The sequence below is a fragment of the Protomyctophum bolini genome (genome assembly GCF_963924005.1).
Source record: "Protomyctophum bolini genome assembly, chromosome: 8".
Classification (NCBI taxonomy): domain Eukaryota; kingdom Metazoa; phylum Chordata; class Actinopteri; order Myctophiformes; family Myctophidae; genus Protomyctophum; species Protomyctophum bolini.
This window is the reverse complement of record NC_137869.1, coordinates 48,442,084-48,459,105: the sequence shown is the minus strand read 5'-3', so window position 1 is coordinate 48,459,105 and position 17,022 is coordinate 48,442,084. Positions and strand designations below refer to the sequence as shown.

Genomic DNA, 17,022 nt, shown 5'->3' with positions numbered 1-17,022 from the left:
GTTGCTCAGCTTTCTCTCTGGGTATCTCAGTGATAGAATGCTAATGATATTCTAACATGCTAAGCTATCTCTCTGGGTATGATGGTATCTCAGTGATAGAATGCTATGAGATTCTAACATGCTAACCTATCTCTCTGGGTATCTCAGTGATAGAATGCTAATGATATTCTAACATGCTAACCTATCTCTCTGGGTATCTCAGTGATATAATGCTAATGAGATTATAACATGCTAAGCTATCTCTCTGGGGATCTCAGTGATAGAATGCTAATGAGATTCTAACATGCTAAGCTATCTCTCTGGGGATCTCAGTGATAGAATGCTAATTAGATGCTAACATGCTAACCTATCTCTCTGGGGATCTCAGTGATAGAATGCTAATTAGATGCTAACCTATCTCCCTGGGGATCTCAGTGATAGCGTTGTGGCTCAGGTCCAACACCATCAGACTGCTGAACATGGAGATGAAGGTGGGGATGCTCTGCAGTCCGGTCCGGTGGATCTGCCACTCCTGGATTTGAACCAGGTGGACCAAGGCCTTGGGTAAGGTCTGAAATATAGTCGGAAAGTAACATTATCCTCAGACTTGTTGAAACAGTTTAAACGTTCAATCTCTTATTCAGCCAGCCTGCGCCGTGTTTTCCCAGCAGGTGGTGTCAGTAGCCTACTGAGCCGATGCATGCAGCTGCAATGAGAAAACATGGCTGGCTAAATAAGACATTTCACTCGTTGTTCGTTTGTCATCCATCCATCCATCCATCCATCTTCAACCGATTATCCGGAGTCGGGTCGCGGGGGCAACAGCTCCAGCAGAGAGCCCCAGACTTCCCTCTCCAGAGCCAAAGCTCCACTGCAGTCATCGTCCGTCAGCGTTGTGCCATCGTCAATGCAGGGAATGTTTCCTTTTTAAATCAATGAAGGGTTGCTTTACTGCAGACGGTTGCGTTTGGACGGCGTCTGGACAGGGTCACCCATTCGCTCCGGGTCATTTTTTAACACTGTCCAAACGCAACGCAACACGACGCACTCAGTGGAGCCCCGGCCTTAGTAACTTCATCCTGGGGGATCCCGAGGCGCACCAAGGAACAAATTTTGCTCGATAGACAGAGAGCTTTGCCTTCTGGCTCAGTCATACATATCCATACAGTGATATGAGGTGTCAGTCATACAGTAGGGGAGAGCCGCCTTGGATGTAACGCGTCACGGTTGTAACATGGACGTTATCTCTTGATTGGTCAACGCCACCATGACGCCATCGCGTCAGTATGTGTACAGCAACGTACTCTACGTGCCCAGGAAGTTTGAAGTGTTTACCTTCATCCTGCGGGGAGCTATTGGCGAAAAACTGACTTTTTTCAAAATGCGTATAATTTTACACCTGGAGTATTTGTGTGCTACAAGTTTTTTCTTTGGTGTTGGTGAATAAAAATCCAAATGGATGTCTTCATGCTTATGTTCTTCATTAGTTTGCATCGTGTTTAGACGGAATTCACGTTCATTCTGGTCTGTAAGCAACGGCAAAGAAAACTTCGGAGGGAGGGTCAATTGTAACATGTGTTACAAATGGTCCGCTTCCATTCAATGCCATTATAAGTAATATTTACATATTTGACATATTGGCCAATATTATATGTTCTAAAATTGTATTGTATTGTGTAGTGTATTCTAAAATTAGTTTAGGGTTGTATAACATTGTACAACTCAATCAATCAAACGTTTGTTTAATCAATGTATTTCCCCATTGAACTGAAAAAAAAAGCCCAAACTGCACACCCGATACTATTTAATATTTCCCAATATGTTTGATACATTTTCTTATCACATCCATGGTATGAAAACAATGCTAAGGAGTTGCTTCAATGAAATATAATTGCTTTAAGCTGAAAACGATATGTTTAATGGTGTTTTTTAGCGTTGTTACATTTATACTCCATGCTGTTACAATTAATCCGATATGCGCAGCAAATGTAACACTGAAACAGCGTCCACGTTCGGTTTAATAACTCCCGACCTGTTTTATCAAAAAAATAACTTGAAGTGGTTTATGGTAGCTGACATGTGTAGGTCCGTTGCCTGAAAATATTACATGTGTAGCTAAACGGATCTCCGAGTAAAAAAATGAAACGTGCAAAATGTTACATCCAAGGCGGCTCTCCCCTACATATTCATACAGTGATATGAGGTGTCAGTCATACAGTACATATTCATACAGTGATATGAGGTGTATGTCAGGGAGAACGGGGTAAGATGAACCACTTTTAGCTTAAGTTGTCCTGGAAGCAAGGTTTTTTTGTGTAAAATATTGTTTTCTACTTTCCCCATGACATGTGCTAACTAACTTCACAGCCAGGTGTAAATGATGGATGCTTAGATTTAAGGTCACATGGCAACACAGTTTTCTAGATTTCTAGATGAAGGGGGTGTTTCAACTTACCCGCTGGCTCATCTTACCCCGTTCTCCCCTACATTATTCATAATTAGATAGATTACCTTCCACTCTTCTTTCTCGATCCTCAGAACCAGTCGTCCATCTTCTGTCACCACCTTCTCATTCAGTTTGGCCAAAATGATGCGGTCCTCCCACAAATGAGACAACCTGATGGATATACATGAGACAAGCTGATGAATATTGATCATACATGGTGGTCATATATGAGACAACATGAGACAATATGAGGACATTATGTGACCGTTTCTGACCGAGGTTAAGTCATTGAAGTCCGTCCGTCCGTCTGCCCGTCTGCCCCCCCCGTCCTCCCGTTTTTTTCATTGTCATATTAAAGCAGGGAATCATAGCTTCAAATTGACATCTTGGTTGTTTAGTTTGACCCACCACCACCAGTTTTGGACATATGGACATTGCAGACAGTGAGTTGAGAAAACAGGCTTGAAAGGTTCACTTCTGTGGAATCTAACATTACACCTAGCTACATGTTTAAGCATTTATTTCACATTTATATCGATTTCAGCCCTGACATTTATTTCAGACATGCTCTAGTGAAAAGTCTGCCTGTGCCATTTTTAACTAATTTTGGATTAAAACTATACAGGCTATATATATATCAGTTTAGTCTTGCGCCTGTAGCTCTGTTTAAAAAAGAGCCACATTATGATACGATCCCCCCCACACATGACAAGAAAATAAACAATATAAAACAAAAATCGTATGGAACTATGGATGCACCTGGGACGTATCCTCAGTGATGTATCCCAAGGTCATCGGGGTGTCAGGTCTCCCAACATCATACCCCTCACTCAGGTGACCCAGCCGGGGTGATCAAGTCCCGACTTACGTCCCAGTAGCTACCCTCGATCAGTCCCATTAGGGAAATCCGTTCCTCCTGAACTACTCTGCCGGGACTGGGAGGTACCATTCTGGCGCGTGGAAGGACTAGGCTCTGTGGGTTGACTCCTGTCCGGGCCCCCCCTACGTCTCACCAGGTCCACTCCTGCTCACAAAAGGTGAGAGCCGCAATGGTTCCGAAGGCTCTACCTTGCCCTTGGTGGTGCCGCAGGGCGCAGGCTCCGCTTGAGGTTTGAATGGCCCTCCTAAAGGCCTCACCGTGGGTTTGTTGGGCTTCTTCCTCACGGAAAACACAGGCTGGGGTGCCAACCCATACTGCTCCCGGGTGCCGTCTACATTCCGGCTGCCACCCGTCTCTCCGGTGGTCACCAGACTATTCCTGGTTGTCACATAGTCTATTCCTATGAGTCACTATAAATAGAAGAACTAAAACTAAAATACATCGCATGGATGCACCTGGGATGTATCCTCAGTGATGTATATACAATATAAGACAATATGAGTTATGAGACATTATGAGACAATATGAGACAGTATGATGACATTATGAGACAATGTAGAAGCCACCCTCACTGTTTTGCTTGTCTATTTATTAGTATTATTACCACAATTGTTGTAGTTATTAGCATGTTTGGGTATTGGTTTAATGGGTTATTAGTTAATTTAATTACTGTTTGGACACCAAGGGCACACCTCCCCAGGCCTAATCGATTGATGGAGAGCGTAAGTAGGCCTGGGTGATTGGGGAGCGGCATGCACCTGTTTTTACCAGACAGACATACAGACAGACAGCACAGAAGAGACAATGCCATAAGGAAGAGAAGCTGTTTGTACCCATTCTGGGCGGGAACCCCTTTTGGTGTTAGCACTATGTTATGCTTTTTGCTATTGAAAAATAGCAGATCTACAAGCTCATAGCGGGCCACCGAGTGTCGCGCTACGAGCTTGTAGGTCTGCTATTTTTGAAAAATCGAAGAACCACTGACATAGAAGCATGGCTTTTTCAGAAAACTGTCAGGACTCAGGATGTAGAAGACATTTTTAGAATCTGATCTCAGGTCAAAATGGAAAGTAAATGCAAACCAAAAATGACATTGAACCTGGGGACATGAGACGAGATGAAACATGCAGAATGTTGCCTTGGTCACTCACCTCCCCAAAGACGTTTTGTCTCTCTGCTGTTTCTGTTTCTGGATTTCTTCTGTGGTCTTCTTGATCCTGGTCTCCCACAGAGATTTGATGCTCCCCACGGAACTACAGCACACTACTGCTGCAGGCATACTGGTTCTATAGGACCTACTGGACCTGTACAGACACACACACACACACACATACTGGTTTATACTGGTTTATAATGGTTTATTACTTGCGCAAGCAGAGCGTGCAAGTACTGCGATCGGCTGGGTATGTATGTCTGCATTGTCCACCGGCCAATAATACTAATACTAATACTAATAATATATACGATTTATATGGCGCTTTTCAAGGTACCCAAAGTCGCTTTACAGAACAGAATGTCACATTCTCTCTCCCCCTCAGTCTGTGACTCCACCATGGCCACTCCCACATTCATTTCCACCACACTGCAGTCCCATTTACACACCTGTCTTCAACTCCCTCGTCAGCCCACCTGTGAACACTTTGCCAATCAACCTGCTCCTATAAAACTGGACTCTTCACAAACACTCATTGTCAGTTCATAGTTTGTTGTCATGGATGTCCTGCCTGTTCCTGTGTTGACTTGATGTCATTCTGATTCATGCCTGATTCCTACCTGCATTCCCCTGTGTAAGAAATATCCTTTATTAAATACTTTATTATTCTACTCTTGTTTGTTGTGACTTTGCCTTGGGTTCAACTCTCTGTCTACATCCGTGACAGTATGAACTGACCATAAATATGAACCCAGCAGAGTTACAATTATTCAAGAGGAAGGTGGGGGAATTTGAGAATGTTGTGGATCGTCTCGTGGCCTCTCCCCCTAACCTGCGTGCTGAACTTAAGAGGCAGATTTCAACCCAGCAGCAGTGGTTCAAAGAGAAGCCATGGGTTAGCCATTTTGTTCCTCACTTGACTGTTGTCCGTGGGAGGCTTAATGATTTTGAGACCAGCTTTCTTCCTGCTTCCCAGCCAGCTCATCACACTGTACGGCTTGGAGTGATGAGTCTGCAACCCACCAGCCTTGTTGAGCAGAATACTGCGGATTATGTGGATGTGGATTTATTAACTTATTTTCGCAGCCGTGTGAAGATTCCCGTTTATCCCGACACTATTCAAGCCAAAGAACCACTTCACGCCCCAGATCCTTATATGGGCACCCGCCTGGCTCTGGGAGGTCCCCGTAGTGCCAACAAACAGGGAAATGTCTCCCTGGGTCGCCTAGCCACCAAGCCCACCCGGCCGGCCATTTCCAGTTCAGCTCCAACCCAGCGACCTGTATCTGCTACCAGGTCTCCAGTGATGCAGTCCCGGTCTCGGCCTGCTTCCAAGCCTGCCCTTCGGTCTGCTATCCGTGTCACTCAGCCTGCTGACACCCAGCTAGCAGCTTTAGCTCCTGCAGCCCCAGCTCCAGTCCCGCCTGCAGTCCCGCCTGCAGCTCCGCCTGCAGCACCGCCTGCAGCACCGCCTGCAGTTCCGCCTGCAGCACCGCCTGCAGCACCGCCTGCAGCTCAGCCTGCAGTTCCGCCTGCAGCACCGCCTGCAGCACCGCCTGAAGTTCCGCCTGCAGCACCGCCTGCAGCACCGCCTGCAGCTCCGCCTGCAGTTCCAGCTGCAGCACCGCCTGCAGTTCCAGCTGCAGCACTGCCTGCAGCTCCGCCTGCAGTTCCAGCTGCAGCACTGCCTGCAGTTCCAGCTGCAGCACCGCCTGCAGTTCCAGCTGCAGCACCGCCTGCAGCTCCGCCTGCAGTTCCAGCTGCAGCACCGCCGGCAGCTCCGCTTGCAGTTCCAGCTGCAGCACCACCTGCAGTTCTACCTGCAGCACTGCCTGCAGTTCTACCTGCAGCATCGCCTGCAGCCCCGCCTGCAGCTTCATCTCCTCTGCCTGCGGCCCCGCCTGCAGCTTTCTCCCCTTCACCTGCAGCCCCGCCTGCAGCTTCAACTCCGCCTGCAGCCCCGCCTGCAACTTTGTCTCCACCTGCAGCCCCGCCTGCAGCTTTGTCTCCACCTGCGGTCCCGCCTGCGGCTTCGTCTCCTCCGCCTGCAGCTTCGTCGCCTCCGCCTGCAGCTTCGTCGCCTCCGCCTGCAGCTTCGTCTCCTCCTCCTGCAGCCCTTGTTCCTGCGGCTCCGCCCGCTTCAGCCCGGCTCCTGCAGCTCCTTCTGCAGCCCCGGCTCCTGCTGCAGCCCAGCTCCAGCTCCTGCTGCGTCCCGGCTCCTGTTTCCGCTGCAGCCCTGGTTCCTGCAACATCGCCTCCCGAGCCTGCAGCACCTTCGGCGTCGCCTCTGCCTGCAGCACCTCCGGCATCGCCTCCAGAACCTGCAGCACCTCCGGCGTTACCTCTGCCTGCAGCACCTCCGGCATCGCCTCCAGAGCCTGCAGCACCTCCTGCGTCGCCTGCAGCACCTCCAGCGTCGCCTCCTGAGCCTGTGACATCCCTGCCTTCGGCCAAAGTGTCTCCTGCCTCGTCTCGGCCTCCCGGTCGTCCGCCAGACGACCACTACGCCTCGTCTCGGCCTCCCGGTCGTCCGCCAGACGACCACTACGCCTCGTCTCGGCCTCCCGGTCGTCCGCCAGACGACCACTACGCCTCGTCTCGGCCTCCCGGTCGTCCACCAGACGACCACTACGCCTCGTCTCTGCCTCCCGGTCGTCCCCCAGACAACACCTCTGCCTCGTCTCGGCCTCCAGGACGCCTTCCAGATGACGTCCTGTCAGCCTCGTCTCGACCTCCACGCCGTCCCCCTGAAGTCAGCAGCTCTGCCTCTGGCCATCGTCCCGGCCGTCCTCCAGAGGTCGCCTGTTCTGCCACGACCCGGCCTCCCGCCCGTCCTCCAGACATCAACCGCTCAGCCCTGGTCCATCATTCTGGCCGCCCCCCTGAGACCACCTGCCCGGCCCCGGTGTCCCTTCTCCAGACCCCCTCCACCCACCCTGCTCATCCCTCATTAAGGTTGTGGGACGTCTGGAATCCGTCCCTTGAGAGGGGGGTACTGTCACATTCTCTCTCCCCCTCAGTCTGTGACTCCACCATGGCCACTCCCACATTCATTTCCACCACACTGCAGTCCCATTTACACACCTGTCTTCAACTCCCTCGTCAGCCCACCTGTGAACACTTTGCCAATCAACCTGCTCCTATAAAACTGGACTCTTCACAAACACTCATTGTCAGTTCATAGTTTGTTGTCATGGATGTCCTGCCTGTTCCTGTGTTGACTTGATGTCATTCTGATTCATGCCTGATTCCTACCTGCATTCCCCTGTGTAAGAAATATCCTTTATTAAATACTTTATTATTCTACTCTTGTTTGTTGTGACTTTGCCTTGGGTTCAACTCTCTGTCTACATCCGTGACACAGAAGTACAAACAATGTTATTAGAAAACTAGTTTAAAAAGGTTAAAAGGTTAAAAACTAGAAAACAAACAAAATCAAAATCAAAATGGACAAACAGAAGGGTGTGTGTGTGTGTGTGTGTGTGTGTGTGTGGAGGGGGGGGGGGGGTTAAGTAGGGAAAGCCAGTCTGAAAAGGTGGGTTTTGAGTGTGCTTTTGAACATGTCAAAGGTGCGGGCAGCTCTGACGTGGGCTGGGAGTGAGCTCCACAATGAGGGAGGGGGGCGGCCACGGCGAAGGCCCTGTCACCCCATGTTCTCTTGTTGGACTTGTGGGGTTCCAGTAGGTTGGCATGCGAGGCACACTATTTTCCGACAGCATTCTAGCCGACGGGGCAACGGTCCGCTCCGCAGCGGGGGGACCGTCGCTGCGATGCGAAAAAGCGATGGTCCGACATGCGCTGCTCCCGTGCTTGCGGTTAGGGTTAGGTTAGGATTGAGGTTTCGGATCAATATGCTGTCGGGAAAAAGACCTGCACCCGGTTGGCATGCAGTGTTTTTTTTTTTTTTAAGGTTTTTTTTTTGCGGCTTAGGCCTTTTATTGGTTTTTTGAAGGGACAGACAGTAGGCTGACAGGAAACGGGAGATACTGTAGATGGGGGAAGACATGCAGTAAAGGCCGTGTCGGGCTCGGGAGTCGAACCCGCGGCACACTGCGACTGGATTACCAGTCGGGTGCCCAGACGGTTACGCCACCGCCTGGGCCAGGCATGCAGTGCTTGACCTGAGGGAGAGGGTGGGAGCATGCAGGTGTTGTCTGAGTTCAGAGAGGTAGAGGGGGGCCTCGTTGTTGAGAGCTTTGTAGGTGGTGGTAAGTAGTTTGAAGTCAATTCTGAATTTGACTGGGAGCCAGTGAAGTTCACGGAGGACAGGTGTGACGTGGTCCCTAATATGATGTATTGTATGTCTATATTGTATATGTCTGTGTTGTACACTGGCCAATAAGCGACCACCATTCTGCACGCACGCACACACACACACACACAGTAAGTATAGATATGCGAGGTCTATTACATGAATGGATGGAATGTGTTTATAAGCTGAAATAACATGTTTATGAGCAGATATAAGATGTTTATTATAGCTGAAATAAGATATTTATAAGCAGATATACGATGTTTAAAGGAGATCTAAATATACAGTATACAGTAAGCAGCTATAAGCTATTTATAAGCAGATATAAAGAGATCTATAGTGCACCATACTGCAAGACCAGAGCAGTGCAGAGCAGTCAGGCATTATCTGTGGATGCCTTTGGTTGTGCACTGACTTCACCTCTACTGTATAACAATGCACAGCCAATAAGACCCGGCCCACAACAGCCAGTCTGCCAATCGGGCTCAGCCCATATAGATATTGACGCGGTAGGTTGTGCGTCGGTCTGGCGAGTGGGAGACTGCAGTGGTTCGATCCCAGCTAAGGGCGACGTGAATCGGTACAGTCACATCACGAGAGAACATGTTTATATTGCATACGAAAACATACATTCACATTGTGTAATATACCCAGGAATCAAACTACATGGAAAGCCAACATCTTAACCACTGAGCCAAAGGCAATTGCCTATATGGCTTGGGGGAGATATTAGACTTTTAAGGCCATCAGGCACTCTGCTACACTTGCCTGAGAGACCATTATGTTCACGACAATGACAAAGCAAGTGTCAAGATACTCAAAATATTATTAAAAAAAAACAGTTCACTATATACTCACCTCTTGGGTCAAGTTCATGAAACTATCTGAAACCTATGAAAAGGTTTAATCTGCGACACAAGTACAGCATAGTAGTGGTGGTGGTCAGCTGCTTCATCTCTCTGCCAGTCAGCTACGGTGACAAAGTAGTCCTTGTCCTGAAAAACCTTGAAGACCCCTCAGAGTAGACCCTTCTCAGTCTCAACGTCCAGTCACCCCCTCCACACACACATGGTATGATGGTAGTGTGTTGTCAGTTAGTGTATAGCATGTGTGTTAGTTAGCAGTTTACTAAGTTTAGTGTTTAGTGTGTGTGTGTGTGTGTGTGTGTGTGTGTCGTAAATGAGGTTAACGTGTATGTGTGAACGTTGAACAGCCTGCATTCTCCTCTAGACTGTAACTCAACCCCCGAGAGGTTCTAACTTTAGCCCGGAGTCACCGCAGGAACCCAGCTGGGTGTGTGCGTGTGTGTGTGTGTGTGTGTGTGTGTATGTGTGAGTGAGACAAATTCCAGACCAGGTCACTCTGTGACAATAGGTCCTTGGGGGCATTATTCTTTGCAGTGGTGCATGGGACAAAGTATATAGCCTAGAACCCGTGGATCCCGACCCCTCGGGGGGGGGGGGGGGGGGGGGATCTAATGATTAGATCTGGTTTCAGTATTCATTTATGATGTATTTTCACTATTATTAAGGCTATTTTTGGCCAAAGCATTCCCGGGAGTCCCCCAGCCAAAAATGTTGAGAACCTATACCACATGTTGTACGTAAGTGAAAATATCAATACTAAGAAATACTCTGTTACAAGTATAGTCTGGAATTCAAAATGTTGGCTTACTGTAAAAGTGCAAAAGTATTGGCATCAAAATGTACTTAAAGTAGAAAGTGCTCATTATGCAGAATGTCTCATTACATTTTCAAATGTTTAAATTGGTCCTCACTAATGTGGATAAATGATGAGAAACCTTATTATTTTTTTAACAAGTGAAATAATAATAATAATAATAAATTATACATAACGAAAATACATCGCATGGATGCACGTATCCTCAGTGATGTATCCCAAGGTCATTGGGGTTTCGGGTCTCGCGAATATCATACCCCTCACTCGGGTGACCCAGATCAAGTCCCGACTTACGTCCAAGTATACCTACCCTCGATCAGACCCACTAGGGAAAGACAGATTCCCCATCAATGATGTCGCTGTGACACAGACCGGGGAGAAAATAATTGTGGTATTTTATCATGATCATTAGTGAGGACCAATTATATGAAGGTATACTGAAAAGTGTAGAAGTGGTCCTTTAAACCATTTATTTATGGTTATATTCTTGTTCTTCTTATATTGGACTGTAGCCTATGTACAGTTATATTTGAAAATGTGTACGAGTAATCTACAGAAATGTGTTTTGCCTAAATCGGCCTCCTGGTGGCGCTATAACAGTCCGTTGAGGAATATTTGGGGCAGAGGTTCGTGTTGGCATCCAGGGAGTGTGTGTGCAAAGTTTGGCATGGATCGGGCCAACGGTGCCGGAGATTAGCTGATAACACACACACACACACACACACACACACACACACACACACAAACACACACACACACACACACACACACACACACACACACACACACACACACACACACACACACACACACACACACACACACACACACACACACACACACACACTCTCCCTCCATGCCTTCGGCCTGGTGGAGACAATAAAATACTAAAAAGGCCAAGGTGGAAGGGAGAAATAAACAAATAAATGAATTATCCACATCTTGGCAACATCGCCTTGGTAAACAGTGGCACCTAGGGGATTAATAGGTTCATTGCACTTTAGTTTGTTTTTAATTTAGCCTTTAAAAAAAAAGGAAAACCAAACCCCAGACACTGAGGTTCCCTGTTCATAAAAATAATAAATAACATCACCATGAAATAATCATATATTTCATGGTACATAAACACATCATTAATATACCATTATGAAGAAAAAAATAATCTTTAAAACATTAATTGAATTACAGTCACCAATATAAATACATGTAGCCTATTGAATACCAATATAATAATGTAACTTTAAATATACAAGTACGTCCAAATTATTTTTAATAATAAACAGCTATAAACGGATTTGCTGTCACTTTTTATTATTATTATTTTTTATCAAAGGTGGGAGTATTTGTTCTAATTTATGCTCCTTTATCATATTTTAATTCCATCAGATCGATGTGGTATAAACATATATTATATATTTTCTTTTCGCAGATAAGTAAGCCTGGCATAATCGGATAATATGGCAACTAACAGAGGTCTGCTCAAGGCAGAAGGCAGAAGTCGAAGCATCCTGGTTTAAGTTCTAGTTGAACGCCACTGCAGCGGGTTCTAACCTAAAAATAGCATTGCCTTGCTTGCCTTTGTCATGGCAAAATAAGTTCCCCATGCCCAGGGACGTCACATCCGTCCCTGAGACCGGAAGTGTCGCTTTGCTCGGCGCAGAAGAAGAAGTGGGAGCGCTCCCTGATTGGCCGTTGAAAGAGGCGTGCAGGTGGTGACGTCCGAAGGAGAAGGGAAGTCAAGATGGCTGCGGTTACCAGATGCTCTCTAAGTCTAGTCAGACGACTGGTGAGTTTATTTTAATGCTTTTATTAATGTTTAATTATGTTTCATGTGTTTCATATGTTTACAATGTGGACAGTGTGCGCATTGCAGTCTCCGTGTCAGCTGGCATCAGGATGCCAGTCTGTGTGTGTGTGTGTGTGTGTGTGTGTGTGTGTGTGTGTGTGTGTGTGTGTGTTGTTGGCACACAGACTGGTGAGAAGAAATAGGCTACAGAGTTTATTTACACTTTTACATGTTTTTATGTTTAATTATGTTAAGTATGTTTATAATGTGGACGGTGTGGGCATTGCGGTGTCCGTGTGAGCTGGTACCATGATGCCAGTCTCTGTGTTGTTGGCAGAGGGCAGCAGGGTTGGCATGGAATGGACATGTAAATACCTTGTGTGTGAGTGTGTGTGTGTGTGTGTGTGTGTGTGTGTGTGTGTCACATTTTTATTTATTTAAGTAAAAGTATCACTTCTGCAACAGAAAAAAACACTCTGTTACAAGTACAAGTGAAGTCAAAGTCCGGAATTCAAAATGTACTTGAGTAGACTAGAAGTACAGTGTTGTTGGCATAAAAATGTAAGTGTTGTTGGCACACGGAGTAGAGAGGACAGGGTTGGCATGGAAATGAATGCTGTGCAATGTAAATACTTTGTGTACATTTGTGCAAGTTAAGTATTTTACTTAAGAATTCTGCAACACAGAAACACTGTTGCAAGTCAAAGTTTGGAATTCAACTTGAGTAGAAGTACAACAGTGTTGGCATCAAAATGTACTTGTCTTGGAAGTTTTACCAAAAGTAAAAGTACTATAAACTCATTGTGCAGAATGTCCCATTTCAAAATGAGTTAAAAATGCATGAAATATGTTTTCATGCCAAGGACCCCCAAATTGACACTAATTAGGCTGTGGACCCCCATTTGAAAAGATATGCCTATTCAAGGATCCCCAGTTTGACTTGTAAACTCAGACCTGTGAGGTTCAATTTGGTTCCATTTGTACCTGCAAGGGTCCATTTGGTTCCATTTGTACACTCTCAGTTACACACCTGTATGGGTCCCATTTGCACACTGTCCAATAGGGGTGCAACGGTTCAGTTAGACCACGGTTCGGTTCGAACCTCGGTATGGGGGCCACGGTTTCGGTTCGGTTTCGGTACAGTAAAAAAAAATACCCCCTTGTGAAGTGATCCCCAGGAACGCGCCCTACTGTACCCTCTACTGTACTGTACTGTACTAGTGTCACTGTACTGGCACACACGAAATCATCATATATACAGTTAATAATGTGCGTGTGTGTTAGGTTGTGCACAGGTGGTGAAAAACAACCACGCTGTTTTCATGCTCATACCCAGCCAGCCAGCCAGGCAGTGGCTTGCACCACTCAAAAAAGTTTATTTATAGCATTTTCTTTTCTTCTCTTTTTTTAGCATATATTATTTTATTAGGCATTTCTGCCTTTTCATTATTTTAAAGGGGGAAAAATACCTTATATTGCTATTTTAATGTGCCTCATCATTATTTTCAAGGGGAAATAAATGCACCTATGCGCTCACACGGGGCATTAAGCACATGCAGGAAAGAGGAGAGGAGAGTGCCTCCTGGGAGGGGAGTCATTCACAGTGAATGCGTCGTGTCTCAGAAAAATAGCCTACAAAAGTTTACAATAAGTCTACATGAGGATTTAAGGATATTATGCTTATATTATTAGAAGAAGGGCTTCTATCTACAGTCATGGATTGGACATGGGAGTATTTTGTTGGTACTTTTCTGACGGAATGAATGTCCTGCTGCGGGTTGTTTATGCTCTCACTCTCCCTCTTAATTAGCACTCAAACAGCGAGTGCAGATGCAGAATCAGATCTGAACAAACTTACAACGACCGTGCTTAGAAGCCTGTTGGCGCGAGGTTACTCCGCTGTGTGTGTCTCTGTGTATGACGATCAATAATTATTCCAAGAACGACGTTTAAAGACGAGTGCTGGATTCTCCTCATCATGCCGTCTCTCTCTCTGTGTGTGTGTGTGTGTGTGTGTGTGTGTAGGGGTGGGCCGACAGAGTGCTACACTTCTGTGACCGAAAGAGTGCTAGACTTCTTAGTAGGACGGTGTGTGACCGATAGAGTGCTAGACTTCTAAGTAGGCCAGTGTGTGACCGAGAAATACATTCTTCGCAGCTGTAATAAATGAATTAATGCAAACCGAAATAGCGCGGTTCATTAGAGCGCATTGAACCGTGTATGTGGAACCGAACGGTTCGGTTTTCGGTTGAAAACCGTTGCACCCCTACTGTCCAATGGGTCTATGCATAGCGCTTTGGATAAAAGCGCTATACAAATGCACCATTTAACATAGTGTAATAGTGTTCTAGTTTAGTTGCAGTTAACACACAAACAGGAATGCATGTACAGTAGGTGTGTGTAGAGCAGTGGTTCTCAAACCTTTTAAGCTCAATGGCACCTATGAATAATTGATAATAATCCACGGCATCCTGAATGACTGCTGATGTTTAGAACCGTATGTCATATTGTACAATATATTATCTACTTTACAATATAGTTTTATTCCATAAAATATGGAATAGTTGATTAGTTGTGACAATGACCAATAGAATGAGCTATACGAATTATCAATTTAAGAAAATGTTTAAAGATTATATACATTTATTAACTATATAATCTTTAAACATTGATATTTATATCAAACATTATTATAAACCTTTTATAACTCATTATGGACACTAGGTGATCTACAGGCTCAATAGCAGATCAACAAGTTCATAGTGTGGCACAGAGTGCCGCGCTATGAGCTTGTAGATCTGCTATTTTGGTTTTTGGGGGTCCGCGGCTAATTATATATAATTTTTGGGGTCCTTGACATGAACCAGTTGAACCCCATCATCCCTATTCTGGGGGGTAGCATTCACCAAAAATAGCCGATCTACAAGCTGATGCGTTGTGAGTAGGGATGCAACAATACCAATACCGATGTTTAAAATAACAATTTAGCCAATAGTCGATACCGATAGCCGCTATATGTTTATTTAGTTTTTCTTGTTTTTATTTCCCCCTTTTGTGCCAGAGAAACAAATACATATTCATATTCAATGCAAGAAATACATGTTCAGAATCTACAGCTTGGTAGACTACATATAACCAACACACTAACATATCCAATGCAAAATGTATGCTTATCGACAACAGATAAACATCGGCTACTGCCTTCGGTTAATGTCACTTTTATTTGCTGATACTGATATTGACCGATAATAGCAATATCGGCCAATTACCGATTATGTGGCCGATACTGTACATCGGTGCATCACTAGTTGTGAGCTTGTAGATCTGCTATTTTTGGTGTACCGAGGGCTAAAAAACAACGCACCAAGAATTCAGTCTGTCTAGAGGTTCGTCGTTGGCATCCAGGGAGTGTGTGTGCAAAGTTTGGCATGGATCGGAGATTAGCCACACACACACACACACACACACACACACACACACACACACACACACACACACACACACACATGTATTCTGAAGGCCTATTCATAGGATTGTCGGTGGTGAGGTGACCACCGATCCTGTGGTGGGCTGAAATAACGTTGAGCGGTGGTGAGTAAAAACAGAGAGAAAGGCTGGAGGAAAAGAAAGGCGGTGGTTTGCTCTTCACCGCGGCTCGTGACGTCATGTTGTAGTTCGGTGGTCACCTAACCACCGAAAATCCAGACTATGTATGAGCCTTCAGACACCCCTGGGCTTGTGCCACGGTTCTCACAGCACCCTAGGGTGCCACGACATCCACTTTGAGAAACCCTGATATACAGCCCTAGACTAGACAATGTCTAGGGCTACATTTCATGTATTTCCAGACACAACGTTATTGTTTTGCATTGTTATAATGTATTTATGTAGGCCTTGCGGGTCTTTGCATGTGTCCAAGACAAATTTCTCCCCTGGGAGACAAAATAAAGTAGCCTTGAACCTTGATACATATAGCCATAGATCACTCCTATCCTAGAACGTCTGTGATATTTCGTACATTTCATGTATTCCAGATTCACAGCCATTATAGATCGCTCCTATGCCTGCCCAGGTATAGCAGAATGATCTGGGCGAGATTTAAATAATTCATTCCTGCAACTTGGAGTCGGATATTATTCTCTAGTTCAGTACACCACCAGGGCTTCTTAAAATGGGTGCCGCGAGTCCACTTAGTCCAGGGGTGTCTCAGAATCCTTTGATAATATTTGGAATTCATTAACGTCACTTCAGTTTAACCGCTTTTTAGACCCTTTGTAGTTAGTAAAACGGACCCGAGTTAAACGGTGTACTTGGCAGGGCTCAAGATTAACGGCGTCCTGACATCCCGGGGGCCTATAAAATATATATTTGGGCCGATTTAAAATATCTCATTCGGGATGGTTTCGGGACTAGAGCACTGAAAATGCGCATGTCGTGCGCACCGACGAGACTAGCAGCGCTGCATAAGACACAGACGCAAGTGACACAGACTGACACGGGAGCGAGCCTGCCTCAAATCCCGACACAACTTATATTAAAGTAAAATAAGAGCGTATTGTTAATATAGTTCGCTGCAATTTAATGATCTGCTTGCCAGAGTCTCATACTCGCACACCCCACATTCACATACCCACCACACCCGGATGGTACAGACTGTGTTCCTCGCATCAAGCTTGTGGATCTGCTACTTTTGATGCTGTAGTGTCGCATGTGCCAAACAAACAAAACGATTGAACCCGTCCTACAACAGCCAAAACATTCTTTCATCTCAGACCAGCTTGAACTTAACCCTACGGGGGGGGCGAATGTCTGGGGGGAATCCCAGACATTTTTTGCCTTGTATTAA

The 17,022-nt window shown here is 45.8% G+C and overlaps 2 protein-coding genes across 2 annotated transcripts in view; one reads left to right on the top strand and one right to left on the bottom strand.

The window, feature by feature from the left end:
- lrrc39 (leucine rich repeat containing 39) overlaps positions 1-9,806 on the bottom strand; it is a 17,975-nt gene extending 8,169 nt beyond the window's left edge. The window contains exons 1-4 of the mRNA XM_080769758.1: positions 9,569-9,806; positions 4,457-4,609; positions 2,491-2,596; positions 394-550 (exon numbers count right to left, since the gene is read on the bottom strand). Of these exons, the coding sequence (XP_080625884.1) occupies positions 394-550; positions 2,491-2,596; positions 4,457-4,584 (391 nt within the window). The 5' untranslated portion in view covers positions 4,585-4,609; positions 9,569-9,806. The remainder of the gene's footprint in view (positions 1-393; positions 551-2,490; positions 2,597-4,456; positions 4,610-9,568) is intronic.
- A 2,198-nt stretch (positions 9,807-12,004) lies between these two features.
- The window catches only part of dbt (dihydrolipoamide branched chain transacylase E2), a gene marked incomplete at its 5' end in the record, with an annotated part of 57,310 nt that continues 52,292 nt past the window's right edge, over positions 12,005-17,022 (top strand). The window contains one exon of the mRNA XM_080771267.1: positions 12,005-12,176. Coding sequence (XP_080627393.1) covers positions 12,132-12,176 — 45 coding nt within the window. The remainder of the gene's footprint in view (positions 12,177-17,022) is intronic.